General features: G+C 37.1%; 2 protein-coding genes across 2 annotated transcripts in view; one reads left to right on the top strand and one right to left on the bottom strand.

Moving 5' to 3' along the window:
- Window positions 1-1,423: 1,423 nt before the first annotated feature.
- On the bottom strand, window positions 1,424-7,126 carry nop16 (NOP16 nucleolar protein homolog (yeast)). The gene is made up of 5 exons (XM_033978583.2): window positions 6,946-7,126; window positions 5,237-5,345; window positions 4,278-4,344; window positions 2,880-2,986; window positions 1,424-1,874 (listed from the first exon to the last, which is right to left on the bottom strand). Exons 1-5 carry the CDS (start codon window positions 7,050-7,052, stop codon window positions 1,731-1,733), a joined length of 534 nt encoding a protein of 177 aa, XP_033834474.1. The 5' UTR covers window positions 7,053-7,126; the 3' UTR covers window positions 1,424-1,730.
- A 2,987-nt stretch (window positions 7,127-10,113) lies between these two features.
- grk6 (G protein-coupled receptor kinase 6) overlaps window positions 10,114-20,972 on the top strand; it is a 36,054-nt gene continuing 25,195 nt past the window's right edge. The window contains exons 1-2 of the mRNA XM_033978582.2: window positions 10,114-10,431; window positions 17,121-17,216. Of these exons, the coding sequence (XP_033834473.1) occupies window positions 10,380-10,431; window positions 17,121-17,216 (148 nt within the window). The 5' untranslated portion in view covers window positions 10,114-10,379. The remainder of the gene's footprint in view (window positions 10,432-17,120; window positions 17,217-20,972) is intronic.

The raw sequence follows: 20,972 nt of genomic DNA, 5'->3' as shown, positions 1-20,972 counted from the left end.
GGTTCCGTAAACTTGCCATATTAATCTTATTGTTTAAAGTCCTTTCAACTGACAACAATCACTTCTTTGTGGTTGAATAATGGCTCCACTTTCTAAAGCTAAAATGGCTAAATTGTAATTGGCATCAATATATTTAAGACTCTGGTGGCGCTCTCTCATCTGGTTCATCTTTATCCAGCCTGTTCCACTTAAACATATTTTAAATGAAACTGAGGTATTTTAACATGTGTTGAGGTGGGGGGTGGGAGTGTGTGTTGGGGTGGGGAGTTGTTTGGTTATGATTATTGATGTGTTGGGGTTGGGTTGTTGGGCTGTCGGGTGGCTGGGTGGGTTTGGTGGGTGGGACTGATTTTAATGCTTTGTAAAGCACTTTGTGTTACTTTTTTTTTTTTTGGTATGAAAAGTGCTATATAAATAAAGTTTGATTTGATTTGAAGATAAAACATTTAAAAAACCCATATAATTTACTTAATGGCTGGACATGGACAGGATATATGACTATAGGTAGTACTGTTACCAATCAACCATAATTAGATTTGTAAAAATAGATTTCAGCATTTAAATTGTCTGAAAAATGCCTTGTGTGTAAATTGTCCTTGTATTTTGGATGGATTTCTGTGTTGAAGACATAGGTAGAGGTTTTCCTTTTTAGAATTAACCACTGCTTCCTTTATTTTTGTACTTTTCTACTCAACGAACTGCCACTTAACTAATATAAAAGTATGATAAATATTTACTGCAGGTACTATCACCCCAAACCAAGTCATAATCACTCAAACATGAAACCCTGAGATATGCACTTTAAATGTGTTTTTTCAGGATTGGACATGGTGACTAGTCTCTCACTCTGAATCTGTTTTGATGATTTTCTGAGTCATAAGGTCAAACTGCAGCAGATGGATCATCATCATCATTATAAATCTGATTCATTCTCTCTCCTCTCCCTCCTCTCTCTCTCTTCTGCCTATCTCTCCTCCCTTTCTTTATCCTCACTCACACTTACCTTCTCTCTTTCCCCCTCTGCCCCAAATCCTTTCTGTCCATTTCCCCTGGCCTCCTATCTCAATAACACTGCTTCTACTTTCTCTTCTCTCCTTCCACTCCTCCCTCTTCTCCTTTGTCTACCCCCATCTGTTCCCTCTCTCCCCTTATATGCCTCTTCATCTCCACCCAATCCAAAACAGAGACCATCTTAGAGGCACTTTTTGAACCACATTATACAGCATTTCAGATCAATTTACAAATATATTTCAAGCTGTACATTAAAACAGAGATTTAATTCAAAACGCTCCTCTCTGTGAAAAAAAAACTTGAATTCAGAATAATAATCTTAAAATAAGTTGTTTTGGTATAGAATCAGACTCTAGTTTCAAACTTTTTCTTCTTTCAAGCAAAAAGTAAGATTTATTTTGTGAAATTTTCCAACTCCACAGAGATATTTGGCCTGAAAATGATGAATCGTTGGCAGTCTCTGAGTAGCAATTAATAATTAAAAACAAATTAAGTTATCTTTTGAATAATAAAACTTGTTCAAAATGGACCCTATAAACAGTAAGTTGACTAGACAAAATGCCTTAAAAACAAAGAAGCACACAAACAGGTCAAAACAACTAAAAAAAAAACAAAATTCTGAACTAAAGCGTTTTCACTTTTAGTGGTAGATATTGCTTTGTTGTTGATTTTTGCAGTGAAGTGTCTCTTGTGTCCATAGCCCTCCTGCACACTGGGGGTCACTGTTGCATGGGCTCAGGAGTTGTGAGTGAGCTCATGAAGACGTTAAAATGGTCTGGATGGCAGCGCTTGTATTCGTTTATCTTCCTCTTGATCTGTTTGGGGGTGTCCTGGTAGTAGTTCTTCTCATCTCTCGCCATCGCCTGGATTAAAACATGCAAAAAAATGAATATATATCAACATTGATTAAACAAATGTTGGATCAGTTACGTTATATAATATTATAGTCTTGAATGGTGTTTCTTGTTCATTATTGAGATCCCTATTAGCTGTTCTCTTCCAGGGGTCATTCTTTAATGCAGACCTATTACTCAAAGTGATTGTTGTTTGTCTCATAATTTACACTGTCGAAATTGTATTTGGAGCGATTCATGTACATTTGAGGAATCTTTAAATCGCTTATTTTCAATTCAATCCATTTTCCTGATCAAGGCCCGTTTTCACCGTCGCTGGTACATGCCCAATTTTATTTTCTTAATCAGTGATATGCATAGGATTCGGCAGTATCGCTGATTGATAGCATGATGTGCAGCTATCCATCGGAGGTGCTGACTCTTTGTTGTGAGAACTGCTCCCATTGGGTGCTGCAGTTTTCTAATGCGGAAGACAGAGGACTTGTTTCTTTCATGAAGTTGTTTCAGATGAATATTGCAATTTAAAATTTCCAAATTTGTCATAGATTAGCTGTCATAGATTATAGCTGCCGGTATATACCAGACATAAGCACAATAGGTCTGCTTTAAAGGTGCACTGCACAACTTTTCGGGTGGCGGGTGGACCACCTGTTGGTCTTGGAGTTGTTGCTTTGCCTAGAATATGGCATTGTTTCCATGGAAACAAAGACGTTCAACCAGTTATAGCATTTGTGGTGTTGTTTTAATTTTTTATGCCTCAAAATTAGCATTAGCATTGAGACAATCACTTATCTTGAACTTAAGTCCGTAACTCCATATCCACTGCCTGATGCCTAGTCACATTAAAATGAATAGATAGAATTGGACAGGAAGTAGTGATGGTAGCCAGGCGGCACCGTGGACTTGACTTTTTGTTAGAACAAATGGCTCTGTGCAATTTCAACATGTAAAAAATATTGGTAAACAGTGTCCCCTAGTGCTTGTGCGTAGAAGGGCTTGTGGTTTCTCTTTCACCTTGTAATTGTCCTTGTGCTCTCGGATCATGTACTGAACGTACTCAATCAGGTCTGAAGACAATGTTTTTGTGTCCTTCTCTGGCAGACTGGCCTCCTCCTCCATCTCTGAGCACACATGCAAAAGATTATAACACAACTATTATAGAATCATTACGGACCAAAGCACAGACCAAAATACACTTGCGAGCGCATGCAGGCCGAACAAACTCAAAAAACTCATGTTGTTTTTTGAGCTTTGACTGTTGTTGCAGTTATTGAGGAATAGGTTGTTTTGTTTTTTTTACCAGTTACGATACCCTTTTCTTGTTAAATTAATACAGCTCTATAGCCAAAAACAGACTAATTTTCCCCTTACTGCAGAGGGAATGAATGAGCATGACAGTGATGAGTGACAGATTAATTTAATCTATCACAAAGGAAGCATGGCGATACGAGATATGACAATAATGATAAAATGATAAAATCTAAATCTTGTTTTGGGCCCACTCCTATTGCTTTTATCTGTAAGACACAAATTATTTTTAATTATACTTATGTAACGAGGACAGGTGACATTTTGAAAGTGTGTCAGTGACTCTTTTGTCTCGACACTTGTGATGTCTTTTGAGAAGATCTAAAAATGATATTGTGTTTCAGTGCTAGTGACACAAAGTCTGACAGTGCTTCTCTGAAAAGCCACCAGCAGTGGCTGCGGTTACATGCACAAGAATCTGATTAAAATCTGATTTCTGGACCTTTAAGATTGATTATATGAATGATATGCATACAGCACAAATCTGTTGTGAGTAATCAGGGGGACTATGGTCAGACAGAAATAGATGATAGATGATTTTGCTGTTTACATGTCATTTTATTCATATTTTAACACAGAAATCTGATAATAATCAAATTTTGAGTGTGCATGCAGCCAGTGCCTCAACTTACTTTAACTTGGTGTATTTTGAAAGTCACATTTTGTACATTTTCTTTTAATTAATGTAAAAAGGGTGTGTAATGTTGGATGTTAGATGTAATTAGATTTGTAAGATTATGAATTATAATGGAAGTAGGATCTGCAAGATTAACCATAATTGAATCAGCATTTGTGACTCACTAATTGTGAGCACTCAAAGACTCCAATTATTTTAGTAACAAGAAATTTTAGGCAAAAATCAAACTATGCCATTGTATTTTCAAAAGCTGCTAACCCTGTAGTTCAGACTTCTATGAGCATGTACTGAAAGGCTTAAGACTGTTGTGTTATTTTATCAATTCATATTTAGTTGCTCTTGGATGTGTATAAAGTGCATTTTGAACTGAGTGGACTTTGTAAAACATACATCTCAAATCTAATTGCAATGTTTGTCAGCAAAATTGTTTTTCCCTAAATGAAGCAGGCAGCGGTCACGTGACTTACTGTTGAGCACGTAGGGTTTAGTGATGATGCCGACTGGAGCGCTGGTCACAAAATCTTTACCAATGAGCTGGAAATAGAGGAAACAAAAAGAGTTAAGACTAAGAGCTATTCAACCAGTGATGTGTGAAGATGCTATGCTTAAAGTGAAACTAAACACTAATTCCACTTTTTTTTGTTTTTTCTTCACTACTAAACTGTGTACATGGTGTTTTAATAGCATTATGTACACAGATTTGTGGTTAAAAAAAAAACTTTAAAAAAAAAACGTGCAAATCTAAGTTGATACTGCCTTCAGTGACCTCTGTGATTTCAAGAAGTTGGTGACATCACAAATGACAGGGGTAGAGGTGATATCTGTCTCTGCATTTGACCCATCCTTCTATGCCACTGTGACAACCTCTCAGGAGCAGTGGGAGTCACAATGGCCACCCTGGGGGACCCAACTCCAGATGTTGAGCTAGGCTTGGTCAGGACTACCTCAGCTGGAGGACTTACTTTTACTGAAGTAATTCAAGTAAACAAAAACACTATTCCCATATTCTGGAGCAAAATTGCAATTACATGTTAGTTACCTATATGAACACACCATTTGATCAAGGGTGCAAATATTAGAGAAGGAAAGGCAAAATTAAGATCACATTTTTTTCTGGTTGTATTGAGTCTATTTAATAGAGAGGCCTACAACCAATCTTCTGTCCATAAAAGCATGTGATTTAGAGTTCAGACAGGAGAAATAACTTGGACATTTTTTGTGATAAAAATGTACCGACTTGTTTATCGTCATTAATATAAAAGCCATATTTATTTATTTTTAATGAGAAAAAGTTAAACCAAATTGTAACTGATCAATATGAACAAAAAGGAGGGCTCTATATTTGAAGATTAGTAAAATTAATCTTGCATTTGTCATATCAAATATCTTACATGTGAGCAGTAAATTTACAGTAGTTTTTTCTTACCTTCTGTTTCTTTATGGGCAAACTCCTATTTGGGTCAAAGGCCAAACCCATCTCTTGAAGATTCCTCGCCATTGATTTATTTTTGTCCCACGCATTTCGAATCTGATCACTGAGAGAGAGAAAAAAGTACATTAATTACAATATAAAACATGGAGGACAGAGTTTTCTGTCCAAAACAGTAAAACATGGAATTTGTAACATGTAACTTGGGTTACATGACTTATTTGGTATAATATGCTTTTATTTATACAGGAACAGTGTACAAAAAAATCAATTGACCAAAAGGACAGATGCATTGTAGCAGGTTATAGCAGAAAATGCTTTCCACCTTTAGTCCCTGGGCAGGTTGATGTATCAATTTACAGAATCTAAAAGCAGATGGACACATGACCATATCACCATACATTATCACATAAGCTACTAACAGTTATTCATAATACAAGTGGTCCCGTCATCAATGTCCACAGATCCTGCATATATTAGTAAACTTGAAAAACTGGAGCTGGAAGATATTGGCTAGTACAACTCATTGCCAAATGTAACAAACATATTAACAACAACCACTTTTCTGCATTGTCTGCAAACAAAAAGTTGGCATAGACAGATTTGTCATGAATAAATTGAAGAAATACCTGCACATAGCCTGACTATACAGTTCTTTATAGAAATGTTGTTTAAAAAATAGCGCAGCTATTCTAAACACATCAGTCCTGGAAGTAGCTGGAAGTAGCTATAAATATGTAATTTTGTCTGAAATGTTCCACAGAACAATATTAAACATGTCTAACTTGCATCAATTACAGGTAGATATGCTTAATGTCATATTATGGAACATTCCAGGTAAAGCAATACATTCTCCATGGAGAAGAGCAGGTGGTGGGCTATCCACCATAAACCGTACATAACACGCATTTAACAAGAATTTATCTATGTAAAATATATATACAAATTTCATAGTTATAGCATTGTGATTAATAATTTATTATCTTCATAGAGACACATAATTTTACCATGTTTATCATCAACTGCAAAAAAGGATCCTTTATTAGTGGTTTTCATATTACAGATTGTCAGATGTGGGACCAAGACCCAAATTATCCCAACGATAACATTGTATTATTTCTGTAAGAAATATCCAAATCAGCATTTTAACAATACAAATTTAAACTGCCCCATAAAGCTGAAATGGACATGGCTATGTCAACAGAATATTCAAAATTCTGAAATGGAGACATAACATAAGACAATTGTAAAAGTCTTTTTAACTGGGTTCTGATATGATAACTCTGAGGGGTCATCATTTGCGTCTCTTGATTTTTCAGATTTTGAGATATTCTGTGGATAATCTCAAATTGTCCATTGAAATAACATTGTTTTCAACTCATAGATTGTATAAGATTAAATTTCGCTTTTGCCTCTATTTCGTTACATTCCGGGAACTTATTATTTATTTACTTAACAGCTTTTAAATGGTCTAATGATTTCTATGTATTTATAGGACAGGAAGAATAGCAATCTAATGAAGCTACAAAAGATAAGTACAGCGAAATCATTTAATTGATTGTCAAACTAATATTTGTCTCTCATGATGTAAAGGATTGATTATAAAAGATTTTAAATAGATAGATAGGTTTGTAAAATAATGCAATCAAAACACACATCTTTGCTGGAATCTGCAGAGCTGCTGACAGGCTAAAGCTAACACTCACTTTTCGATTCTCGGGTTGTATTTCTTCAGGGTCTTCTGTTTGAGTTTCTTCCGGTTTTTGTTGTAATCGAACTTCTTCCTCCTCTTGGACTGTTTGGTTTTCGGCATCTTACTGTTTTAAAGCTGAAAACACTTAAAAATAAATGAACGAGCCGATGTTTTCCCTGAGAAGATACAACGTGGGAAAACAGGAAGTGAACCGGAAGCACGTGGAGTCGGGTTGGCTTCTTCTACTGTTCATCACTGCCCCCTATTGAATGTTAGGATTTCATTATATTGTATTATTATTTATGTTTATTTAATTTTCTTTTATATTTCCCATACACTTTTGATGAATTATGATGTGTGGTAAAAAATACTAACCATTACAGATGCACTATGTAACTTTTCTGATGCAGGGTACACCACCTGATTGTCTCCATGGAGATGTCAAAGCTTTGACTAGAATGTTCCATATGTGTTTTAATTGGAAAACAAATCTGAAAAAACATGCATTAATTTCTTGTATTAGGAAAATTGAATTCTGTTTAAGAGTTGCAAATATGTTTTGCCACTCATGCAGGTTGCTTCCGCTGACAGGATTCTGGTAAATCACTGTCATATTTAAGTCTGAAGGGAGGAGCTAACTAGACTGAAAATAAAACACCTATAGTTGTTTACAAGGAGTATCTGTTATTATTTTGAACTATATATAGTATGTACTGTCATCTGAGTCATATTATGCATAATCATTCATGCATCTAGTGGGTCATATCACAGCTATTTTTGTCCAGTTGAAAGAATAAATTTTTTGTGTGTGATGGAACCAGATGGAATCTACCTGGACGATATGTATCCTTACTGTGAAATGGCTCACCTCTCCACACACCTGACTTGTAACTTGGCCTGGTTGTCTCCATTGTAGATAAGTTTAATGCTATACTATTGAACACACGTGGGTGGCGTGAAAATGTATTACACCATAAAAATGTGTGTTATGGTACACATTTTTGTCCCCTTAGGGAAATTTTTCCTCTGCATTTGACCCATCTTTCAAAGCTCCATTATTGTGTATAAGTGCAAGTCAATATGTAAGGTTAAGATGTGTTTTTGGGCATTGCGTCTCATTTATTTGGCCCAATAAACGCTGCTAGAGCAACTAGTGGACAATCACAGTGCAGTATTAGGGAACATTAAAATCATGGTCAAAATTATCTCTTGTCTGCACCTATGAAAGAAAACCACTCACAAACCGAGGAGATCAGAAAGAACCAACTAATAATCAAAGTGCAACCTATCCCACCACAACACCACCGCAGTATCAGCAACACATCCCACATTTTACAAACACGACTCCATCCCTTTTAACCTGCGTTTAACCTCATCAGGAAACCAAACACGAGCATTCTGCATTCTCCCCCCTAACTTATCCATTAGCGTCGATTAGCGCTGTTTATTTCTGTGTGCTGCTTATTTATAATGGCACTGACACAGGAAGCTAATCTGAATGAGAATCAATACACAGGCCCTATTTGAAGAGGCCGCACCCAAGACTCAAAACAACTGGGTTTAATGCGTTTTTAATGCGGCTCCATTGATCTGCTGAATAACTCACTGGGTGGGTTCACATTGGTTTGGTCCTGATGAACAGCTGGTGGTCTAGTCTACAGCTGAATAATATTGGAAAAATTTGCAATATGGCTGTTAAAAATTATTGCGACAAAACCAACACTACCGATAAATCAATTTTGGACTTAATAAGGAAAATTAATAAATAAAATCAGCTTTATTTAGCATATTCTTGAACAAAAATTATCTGATGGAGAACCGTGCTGTTGTTGCTATATATTGAATATGTTACAATGTTGATTATTGCATCAGTCAATATGGCAATATCGATACTTTAGCAATATACTGCAAGGTATTTCAATTTTGATTTTGTGTGTTTGTGTTTCTTTGTGTGTGTGTGCGTGGGTGTGTGGGGGTGTGTGTGTGTGTGTGGGTGTGTGGGTGTGGGGTGTGTGTGTGTGTGTGTGTGTGTGTGGGTGTGTGTGTGTGTGTGTGTGTGGGGGTGTGTGTGGGTGTGTGTGTGTGTGTGTGAGAATGCACCCACTAAAACATGTCACTAAAACATTATAGTTAAATACAGTCTTAAGGAGGGATGGGTGATATAATTATAACTTTTTCTCAAGATTTGTTTCCCATTGGAAAAAGAAGAGCAATAAAGCTAAAGTTGCTTTATTGCTAAAACATGTCACTAAAACATATCATGTTTTAGTGACATGTTTTAGTGTGTGTGTGAATGCACCCACTAAAACATGTCACTAACATTATAGTTAAATACAGCCTTAAGAAGGGATGGGCGATATAATTATAACTTTTTCCTCAAGATTTGTTTCCCATTGGAAACAGAAGAGCAATAAAGCTAAAGTGGTGGCTGTTTATGTTACCACAATCATCATTACAGCAAATTATATTTTATTTGATAATATATAATCACCCTAAAACTTATTGTCTTGTGATACAATCTTGTACTGTACTGTCTTGTACTTGTATAGTTACTTCCCTGAGTTTTTTTCAAAGGAATGGAAAGGTGCCAATAACACATATTGGCAACAACAGCAACACAAGTTAGCGGTAGTAGACTAACTTTTTATGCCCCATCTCCATTAAATATAAAGCCCAATAAGTGAAATAAAATGACTAACCCATATGTTTACTACTATTGGAGGCTTCTGAGCTACAGGTTGCAGATCTCAGCTTTAAAGGCCCATTGACAAGAGAATTTACCCCTGAACTGGGTCAAAAAAGACCCTAAGAAATGAATTAAACCCAGGTTTAATTAAAACTACCAAAAATGGCTAGAGGGGACAGCTCAATATTTAATGATCAACTTACATTTAGCAATAAAACTGCAAAGAAAAGTAGAATAATAAAGAAGGCATACACATATCTTATTAACTTTGTAGGCTGTTCTGAGCCCACTACATTTGACTGAATAAAGAGTGTTATGTGGGCACTTTTCACAGCTGTAATTAGGCTGCCTACGTCAAACAGGGGAATTTAAATGATTTGGAACAAAATAGAATAACACAAAACATGTCTGTGTTATTACCATATGATGTGGACAATGGTGGAGGACATCCCTCCTGCGTCAGAGAGTGGGAGGTCTGACAGCGGCGCTCAGGCAGAGTCAGGGCGGGGAAGAGGCGCTGTGAGGCGGGGAGGAAACGCTCTGTCAGCCGGGGAGGGACCCAGGGACCAGCCGAGACCCCAGAGAGAGACAGAGAGAGGCTCACAGCCGAGCTTCCTCCTCCGCCGGTCGCCCGCTCTGCACGTACAGCACTCAGGAGGATACCCGGGGAGTCGACACGGGGCTGGAGGTAGACCTGGAGAGCCGGGAGAGGGGGACGAGGGACCGGGCTTTCTGCTGCGGTGAGCCCGGACATCAACGCCATGGAGCTGGAGAACATCGTGGCGAACACCGTGCTGCTCAAAGCCCGCGAAGGTGAGCGGGGAGATCCGGCTGACAGCGGCCGTGTATCGGTTCGCATATGGAGATGAGGTTTTCTTGGGCCATTTGTCATTTTAGACACTGGTAGTTTGATTTTATGGCAGTATTTATCATCTTTTTACACCAGTGCATAAATCAATTTTAATCTCTTGGGGTTTTAACTGACACGACTTTAATTACCAACTGTCATTTCCCCCAAACGCTCCAAGACATGAACTCCCTTTAGAAATATTACATTTACCAAAATATGTTCGCATTTCTCGGTGATAACGAAATTATTACACAACTTAAATATGGCACTAGACATTTTACAGACCAGTATTCAATTCGGCATGCTTTTAATATTAAACTAAACACATTTTTTGAATAAATTAACCAAAACTAAGTGGATATTAACTTCCTATAGTGCACGGAGCAATAGAACAGACTGATGAATCTGTAGCAGCGTTAAATAAAATGTATTTAGTCTTGTACGTTAGATTTGCATTGAGCTCGTATTAAAATGTTATTCAATAGTTTAGCCCGCCTTGGTATTGTGGACCTCGTTGCTTAAATTAGTGTTGCTAGGTCCACAGTCCCATGTGAGCAGGGCTACTTGTGACTCAATCAGGCAGGAACAGAGTTTAGCACAATAAATGTAGCTTAGAAATGCCATGAAAAATGCACCCATTCATCAGTCTGTAATAGTCCTGGTTTAGTCCTGGTTTAGTTCTGGATTACTGCATCTCTTAGACATGGTTTAGCAGTTAGACCTGGTTTAGTCCAAGTTTAGGTCCAGGGCAACTCCAGTGGGATGTTTCTGGTCTGGACTGGTTCGAATCCATTATATATGCGTTAGAACTGGTTCAGTCCTGGCTCAGACCTAGTCCAGTTTTGTTTTAGATCTGGTTCAGATCTGGTTTTGTCCTTTTTCAGTCCTGGTTCAGACCTGGCTTAGTCCTGGTTCAGATCTGGTTTAGTCCTGGCTTAGACCTGGCTGAGACCTGGTTTAGTCCTGGTTCAGTCCTGGCTCAGACCTAGTCCAGTTTTGTTTCAGACCTGGTTTAGTCCTGGTTTAGATTTGGTTCAGACCTGGTTTTCTCTTTTTTCAGTCCTGGTTCAGACCTGGCTTAGTCCTGGTTCAGACCTGGTTTAGTCTAGGTTTAGATTTGGTTCAGACCTGGTTTAGTCCTGGTTTAGATCTGGCTCAGACCTGGTTTAGTCTTGGTTTAGATCTGGTTCAGACCTGGTTTAGTCCTGGTTCAGATCTGGTTTAGTCCTGGTTCAGATCTGGTTTAGTCCTGGTTCAGATCTGGTTTAGTTCTGGTTCATTCCTGGTCCAGCTCGTGGGGTGTTCCTAGCCCGTAGTTGGCTATTAAAAGCAAAACATTATGTGATTTCATAATGTTAAGTCTAAACCAGGACTAAACCAGAACCAAACCAGGATTTAATCAGGTTTAAGGCCATACAAGGCTAATCTAATTACAACTAGTTTATTGTGATAAATTATACAATTAATGCTTAAACCAAGTCTTTATAATACCTGTCTGGTCTCACGTTTTCTCTCAGCGGAAGTGCGTTGGCCACCTTCAGTGGGTGTACGTGTGGGTTTCCCTCACTGATGTTGCAGCATTGCTTTGGTTTGTGAAAGAGGATGTGGACATTGTAGATAAACTTAACCCATTGTGCCTACCAACTCAAACTTATCTTATCTAACATAAACAACAAGGTGAACTCTATGGTCTGTCGAGGAAATGTGTTCTCTGCTACCCTACAGTGCTATAGGCATGATCTTGGTCAGGAGGACCTAGCTGGAGGATTACCTTAGGTTGAACCAGAGCAGAGTAAGGGTCCACGAGGTCTGGGACTGCTTAGCTGGTTGCGTTTGCATTCTAAAATTTTCATAATGCCATAATTTCAGATGGAGGTAAGGGACCTATATAACTGTATTGGAGATACCGGTTTTTTAAAGCTGGCTCCACAAACCTGCCATATTAAACATTTAGTTCACAGTCCTTTCAACTGACAACAGTCATCTCTTTGGGAGTGAATCACGACACCAGAATATTGGTCACATGAACACAACCTATTTTAAAAAAATGTATATACATTTTGTGCAGTTTAGACTTGTAAATAGATAGGTAGATATATTGGATGCCACCAGCCTAGAAATCTGTTCAAAAACTCCTAAAATCTCCTTAAACATATTTTATATGATATTGAGGAAGATGTTAGCATTAGTAGCTTGCTATGCTAACTAGCACACACTTCCTGTTTATGCATAGTGAGATTTTGGGGCAGTTTTTCCTTCATGAAGCGCTTTCTACAGCGCCCTCTACAGCGCCCTCTACAGTGCTCCCTCCCTTGCGAATATAGACTGAACAATTTTGGGAAAATATATTACTGCATATCATCAGTATCTTGAATTCATTCCATCACAGGTATTTTTATTGCTAAAAATAACTTGAAAAACATGCATCTTACCTTGAATGGACTCACCTCTCCACAGCTCTGATCTGTAACTTGGCTTGGTGGCACCAGCTCACTACATTGTACATCTTTAATTCCCAAAGCTCTTAAGATCCTCAGCCGTTATTGTGATGACAAAAACAGGGAGAGCTCAGAGAGGACATTTATGGACCATCTGTGTACACACATTCACTATACAAACTGCTACATCATTTGTCATAACCTTAAATTAAACATTTGGCACCTCTGTTTTGATATATGTTGCACAAATGTTGGCCTGCATGCTGTATTTAAATGGAGAGGGACATTTAGTTTGCTCTAGGCCACCATGTAGACCGTTTGTGACACATCAACAAAACCTCATTCATTCTTACCATCTTATTGAGAGTAGGGGTGTCACAATACAACAAATTCAAAACTTGGATCTGATACTCAGGAAATGACTTGACACTCAGTACTGATTTCAATACCACAATTATTATGAAATACCACAATTACAATGAAAGGACTCTTTCAGTGCAAACCATTCAAAGTTAACTTTGAATGGTTTGCACTGAACGGTCACCCTACGGATTCTAAGTATCCAAATTATTCACAGTGATGGGTTTATAATCTCTTTTCATAACTTTCAGAGATCAGAGTGGAGTTTCGCCATCAACAAATAGCATGTTAAACAATGGCACGTCACCGGCACAATCCCATGGAAATAGAAACATACTACATTTTATGCAATACTCTGCACAATCCCCAACTTTGTCATATGCATATTTCATCAGTATTGATACCAGCTCAGATGAGTTGCAGTATTAGTGAATTGGCTCTTTCTTTGTGTGCCAGTCCAGATGCTCTTTCTACAGTGTACCTGTGTGCTTAGAAACACTATAGTAAAATGCACTTGGCCGGATAGGGAATCAAACTACCAATCTCTTAGTCAAGGAGCAAGATGCAGAATCACCGAGGTAATACATGTGAATATTAACAATGTGATAAGGGTTTGTGAGGCCATCATTACTTGTAATTTGAGATAATCCAATATGTGCACTTTTTAGGGCATTGGCTTGGGGAAATAAATTACAAGTATTTAATTGTGTATTTCCTTTGTGTTAGTTATTTTTTGAAATTGTAATTTAAATTGGAAGATTATTGTCATATTGAAATTTTATAATAAAATCATATTTTAAATTTAATAAGAGTCATATTTGCAGAACTATGTTAAAAACAAATAAAAACACGCCTCACAGACGACAGTTTACAGTCTCCCAATGTTTTTTTTTTCCATGGAAACCGGGTCCAAATGGCTCTTAGGATGTTAAAGGTTGACGGCCCCTGAGATATTGGCCTGAAATCTCCAGCACCGGTACTTTGTTTTGGTGCCTGCCTAAACACACAAAGCTTTATTTGCATCCTTTAGTGCAAAGAAAGAAATAACAGCACAAATGAGACTAAGCTGCTGTCTTAAAAGTTTAAAGTAAAAAGGCCATGTGTGAGTTTGTAGAAAATTTAAATTACACAATTTGGGGAAAAATCAAAATTGGCCATACATATTGACCCAAAGATATCGGCAGAGCTTATTGCCCATCAGTGTATGTACTGAACTGTAATTTTACTTGAGTACAAATTTTCAGTAGTCTTTTTTTATTTTATTTTATTACATTCAGAAAAAATAGTTCATTTACTGAAACATTAGTGAAGTAGTTTCCAATTTTTTTTTTTTTTTCATGTATTTGAGTAAAATGTGTCTTGCCCCAGTCCAGATATGTTATATAAGCAGCTCTTGAGGTCAAATAAGTCCCCTGTGTAGTGTCTGCATATAATTATAAAGTGTTTTACTGTTTAGAATCAGGAATCAGAATCAGAAATCAGAATCAGAATCACTTTTATTGATCCCCGAAGGGAAATTCTCTTAGTTAACAGATGCCACAACCACAGGATAGAATTAAGAATAAAAATAAAAGTCATTTAAATAAGAATAAAATTTGTGCAATAAGAATAAAGTGTCATACAATAAGAATAAAGTGTCAGTGTTAAACAAAATAATAAATAGATCATCTCACAAAATCACACACTATTTACATCTATGTACAAAATGGAATATTGGAGTGTGTTATGGAATATTGGAATGGAATATTGGAAGCGTGTGTTAACATGCTAGTTGTTGTTAGCATTACCCTGACTGTAAAACTCAGCTTGGATCTCTTGAAAGTTGTGACTGAAAAGAGCTTACAAACTCATCAGCATGAATAATCAGAATGTTCGGAATGCATAAGGTAAGTGAGGAATATCTTTGAACCACTGCAACTTTGCAAATGAGGAGTTTTTTGTTTTTTTTTCATTTTTAAGAGTCTACTTTCTCTCTGCTTTGTGTCTAGTATCTGTCTATACTTTTACATACGGGTGTGAAGCCTTTAAGATCCTGGTCAGAGGCTGAAGGAACTCTGCGGATTTGCCATTCAAATCCTCACGACAGAAAATGAATGGAGCCTTGATGCAAACGTATTTGTTTTGCATCCGGAACACATGAAGATCATATCGCCCTCTGTCACATTATATTATCCCTCTGATGAACCGCAGATAAGGTCAAAGCCAATGTAATTTCAGCTTTAACTAAGAAGAACTGCCGGGAATCATGGGAAATGAGAAGAGATTGGTGAATAATTAGTGATGAACAGATGTATTGAGAGGACTTCAAGGGTGCTATAAATATGTGGATTCTGGAGTGGACTTGTTTGGACGGTTTATAGGTGTCATTGTGAGGACTTTTTACACTTCAAAAGATTGGATATTTTGTTTTGAATTGCTATGATGATGATGAAAATGTTTTGTCACTCTGAAATCCATGGAGAGGATAAATCGTAAGCAAATCAAAGTTGAATAGTCAAAAAATCCCAAATTGCATAGACATTTTTAAAATATCCTGTGCAAACATTTCCTGTCTCCTGGAAATTTTTGGGGTTGTCAAAAATAGTACCCAGACACTAATCAATACTAAAACTAGTATAAGAAGATGAAAACTACATTCTATTGTCTATTGCCATTCTAATGCACTTGATGATAAATGTTTTGTGCTATGTCTTGTACGTATGTTATACTGAACACAGTTTTCCTATTTGACACTGCTACACTGTACAAGCTACAGTTTTGTAATTGATTCCTGGTTGTGCGTCACATGACTTTTGTGGCGCCATCAGAAAACCCCAGCTCTGCTGGCCCCAGGCGCTTTATGGGAGAGAAAAAACATAAAAAAACAAAACATTCCCACTCTTATATGGAAACAAAAAGAGCACAGTTTACAATACAAAGACACAAAGGGATAATAAGCCCCCACAACCCCCAGCCCCACACTGTCAACAAAAACACATAGAAGGCAATAATAAATCTTTCATGTTGAATTGAAATTGTGTATTTATTTGAAATTTGTATTTATGTATTTATTTATTGAAATTAATTTTTATTTACTGACCTTTGTTTCACCAGGATAGTGCCGCTGAGGTTAAGAATATCTTTTTCAGGGGACTCCTGGCCCCAGAGGGAAGACTATTATACATGTCTTTAACAGTAGTGTTTCTGTGCTAACCCTGGACCTTCTTGCTGTGAGGCGACAGAGCTAACTGCTGTGCCCAATAAAATCAAATAAACTTACAGTTTGTTGCTTTAATTCCTGTGAGAAGAAATCTAATCCACTGCAGATTTCATGTCAGATTTATGCACATAAAAGTATGTTGGAAGCATGAGAAGTTTAATCTTGAGATTAAGAATAATATGAGTTTGTGTTTAACACAATTACTACTACATTGTTCAATATATTCTAGATGGAGCTATATTTTTGGGGGCTCAATATCTGTCATCAGTATATATATATATATATATATATATATATATATATATATATATATAATTTTTCATAGTGTACGATCCATCATTTCATTCTACTATTTATTTGTAGCTGCTCAGATTTTTAGAAAAAGAAATAGAAAATGTTTTACTGGGATTATCCTACTTTAGGTTTAGTATGTCAGTGGAGTAAATTAGTTTCAGTATTATCATTTGGGGTATTTTTTGAAGGATATATCACTCTTTAAAATGTGTTGTTGTGACAGGTCTAATAATGGGTATGTGCTCCCAGTCTAATCCATTGCGTGTATTGTGTCTCTACAAATATATTTGATAGTAAATGATAACAGTAACATTATGTGGTTTTCAGCCTTTGATCTTTGAATGTTGCTGTTGTTTTTCAGGAGGTGGAGGGAACAGAAAAGGAAAGAGTAAGAAGTGGAAGCAGATGCTGCAGTTCCCTCACATCAGTCAGTGTGTAGAGCTCCGACAGTCCATCGGTGAGGATCGTTTCAACACTTACACTATAGTAACAACATACTAGTAGTACACTATAGTAGATGTTATTTCGCCTCTGAGCTCAGAGATTTGTAGTTCTTAAAGCTACTGTTTGTTATTAGATTCGCAGTGTCTCCGTAGCTTAGAACAATGTAAACATGAATTGGTCAAATTACGGCGAACATGTGTGTGGGGCTTCATTAAAACACAAACTGCAGTTACCGAGGTCACTTGAGCCCATGTGTGGATAATTTTATTAATTATAATTACTATTTTTCACAAAAATCAGGTACAGTGCCTCAGATCACAATTAAATTTTTATCATCATATTATTCAGCCCTATTTGTGATACATGTTTTCAATAACATTTCTCCTTCAATAAATTACATGAATACCTGGATTGCGATGAGGAAGTAAAGAGGAAGTTTTAAAATACAGTCCCATCCATGATTTACAACACATTCCTCAATAGGAAATGCATGAACTTTGAATTATACCTTTGTCTTTGCGGCTGTTGGGATTTTCCCTGTGATTAAGTGTTAAGTACTACAGGGCTGTCATATTTTTTGCATTTCCTGCTACCATTTCAATACCATGCTTTGTGTGATCAGAAGTACTGAACACATTTAGTCATTTGTGCATTCATGTTGTCCGCTCATGGCTAGTCCTGACAAAGAAGCTAATATCCGCCCTAATAAATTATATGTGCTTGCTGTGGGCCTTTGCATCACACAGAGCCACGAGATAAGCTGTTATATTAAAATGAAGATATTTTATTCAGATCTGTGTGTTGTGTCCAGTATGGATTTTCTTATTTGTCTTGCTGTTCTGGCCGATAACTGATACTTGCTGAAATATTAAGACTTTAAATGGGCAAGTCAAATCAAGGCTGCAAGTACTGTAATTTCCTTCACAAACAACAAAACATCCTGTCTTATTCTGCATGAAAACTGATAACATTGTAGTTTAGATCTGTACAAACATGTTCTGAAATGTGATTCTTAACAGAGGACAGTACAACCACAGCTGCTAATTTCTCTCAAATGCAGAATCATCTCCCCTTGAAAATTCTTTTTCCATTCAGGACAAAATCTGTAACTTCTTTTACTTAAGATAAATAAGACTTTGGTGATTTGATTGTTGATTCTGCAGAAATAAGCCACCATGTTTGTTTTTACCTGAATGGTGCATGCTTCTCTCTGATTGGTTAATCTGTCTGTCAATCAAATCATGCTGCTTGGAATCAGGGAGAAACAGATATCGTTCCAGGCCCATGTGTCTTTGAAAAATTTTGTCAAAGCGTGTGATTCTAGCTGGAAAAGTAAGCCCTATATAACTTTGGGAGGTGGGTAACTTGCTCGTCTCCATGGAGAGGATATTATTATGTCTGGGTTGTTCCACTGTATGGCTTTAAGCTTGTCTTTAGTGCCTCATTCAGTTCAAGGTGTGTTTTATGGCAAAAAGTTATCTAAAAAAAGAACCGCCTATCCAAAGTTCTGACCTGTAAATCTCCATGGAGGTGGATAAGTTTAGATTCATAGTTTCAGATAATTTCATACCGTGTAATATTCCTGTGAAAGTAACAGCGTAGCCATGGAAACAACCGACAAACTGCCCAATGGAAAAGTTACATGCACATTTTAAATCCATAGGACAGCCCACCACATGATGTTAAGTTCTAGTAAAGTTTCAGAGCAGAATTTCGCCATCTCGGTTAAGCTAACAACAACTAGCATGCTAATGTGCACTTCCTAATTATGCTATATGCGATTAATGCTTTATAATTAGATGCAGACAGTACACAGCAGACTTATTTTGACCTCAAGAGCTGATTATACAACATATATGTGCAGGGACAAATGTTGCTCAAATTCTTTTAGTTTGCAGTCACGCACCAGAGCTTGTACTGAACTGCTGAACTTTGGGTTTAACTGTCTGGTCTTGTATCCATCCCATTGTTTGCTCACTAACAAACATGAATCGCTCTGCATCTTAGATTAAAGTGCTTTTAGGTTGTACTAAATCACTTCTTGCTGTGTTTGTAGCTACAGGGTGAGTGCAGTCGGCTCAGAGCATAGAGTGTGTTGCTCAAGTGTCAGGAAACTGTGGCCTGGACTCAAAGAGGAAGTCTGAGCTGTTGCAGAGCACACTTTATGGGCTTTCAGTTCCAACTCACATGGTTCAAGCAACTGCAAGGAGGAAAAAAAACTATCTGGACTTGTTTTGTTGTCACGCAGTACTTAACTTTTAAGTTCTATTTTGATACAAAGACAAAAAAACGTGATACAGATTTCATTATGACAGTGACCTTAATATGTCATTTTGGTGAGAGCCTGTACCCATTTTTTTCAACGCATTTGAGCAAAATTTGTCTTGCCCCACAGCAGATATAGTCACTTTATTCCGGAAGCTGCCGTGGGCGTTGTCGTCTTCTTTCAGGTTGGATTATTTTACATGGGGCTGACAATAAATGGGTTCTATACAGACAGCAGAGCGATTTTAAAGCCTCCCAGACAGTTGGTGCAGTGTTGACTTGCTGGTGCCCATGAACATAGAACGTTTACACAAATCAGCCTACTTTATCATTATCATTTATATCATTATATCATTTAGCTGCTACTTGTCTGGCCTCTGAAAGTTGTGAAAAGCACTTATAAACTTATTTCACTGAATATTTAGGATGCTCTGGATCCTTAAGGTAAATGAGGAATAACTTTGGACATTGCAAACTGTTTAGTTCTGTTTATCACATTTTCAAGACAGTAAAAATCAGGTGCAGTGCCTTTAATTAGCTTTAATAGTGCAAGAGTAAAGACTGGGGCGACGGTAGCTCAGTTGGTAGTTTTAGAGTGTTGAATCCCGCCCTCAACATAAACATCGATGAGCAGTAAGATCCAAGGACCCACAGGTTGGTGGTGCTCCTACAGATGAATGCTGTCGTTGAGTGTTTAGGCAAGACACTTAACCCCCTTCGCCCCCAGTGTCTGCATACACTGGTATGTGCGTATAGGTGAGTGGTTCCTTGATGTAAAGTGCTTTGAGTGCCTTGAAGATGGAAAAGCACTATATAAAAATGTGACCATTTACTTAATAGAGAACTAATTTCTTACCAATTGTTTATTAAGAATGATTAAGTTATGCCTAAGTGGTTAGGAGTTAGGGTATATTTAGTAAGCCTGAGTTACTCTTAATAAACCATTTGTTCATTATAATTAAAGTCTTTCTTCATGCTTTATTGAGGCTATTAGAAGTGTAGTTATTATAAAGTATAACAATAATTTTCAACATAAAACAGTAGGTTGGCCATTATGGACAAAAACTAGTAACTTACTATGTATATTAATTATCTTCATATCAAAATGCAGGCAATATTTGAATTGAAACCTCAGTCTGTGATACTTTCTGTGATACTTGAACCTCAGTCTAGACAATTACAGGATTGAGGTTAAAGTATCACAAAAAAGATGAATGGAGCTTAACATTGACCACAAAAGGGCAGAAGTATCACTTTACACCTTGTTTTTGTGAGATTACACTAGATGACTTAGTCTATTTATGAGGTCAATAGTCATTTTAATTGCAATATTGACATACCAATTTTGCCTGATTCCAAAACATCAATCCAGGTTTTATTCATTTTTCAGTATACCTCCAATTTTGACCTGAAATACAGTAGATTCATTCAAAAACTGTTCAGAACCAGCTCAAATGAGCATCTAGTTTTGATATTAGTTTTAGTGTTGGACACAAGACACTAT

This window comes from Periophthalmus magnuspinnatus, chromosome 14 (assembly GCF_009829125.3).
Source record: "Periophthalmus magnuspinnatus isolate fPerMag1 chromosome 14, fPerMag1.2.pri, whole genome shotgun sequence".
NCBI classification, from domain to species: domain Eukaryota; kingdom Metazoa; phylum Chordata; class Actinopteri; order Gobiiformes; family Gobiidae; genus Periophthalmus; species Periophthalmus magnuspinnatus.
The sequence above is the reverse complement of the archived record's forward strand: the minus strand, read 5'-3'. Positions and strand labels throughout refer to the sequence as shown.

What these genes read in the sequence shown, in the direction of transcription:
- nop16 (XM_033978583.2), bottom strand. Translation starts at nt 7,052, where the DNA reads ATGCCGAAAACCAAACAGTCCAAGAGGAGGAAGAAGTTCGATTACAAC. An exon ending in TAAACCCTACGTGCTCAACA is followed by an intron (nt 2,987 to 4,277) that starts GTAAGTCACGTG and finishes ATGTGTGCTCAG; the next exon opens with AGATGGAGGAGGAGGCCAGT. An exon ending in AGCACAAGGACAATTACAAG is followed by an intron (nt 1,875 to 2,879) that starts GTGAAAGAGAAA and finishes GTTTTAATCCAG; the next exon opens with GCGATGGCGAGAGATGAGAA.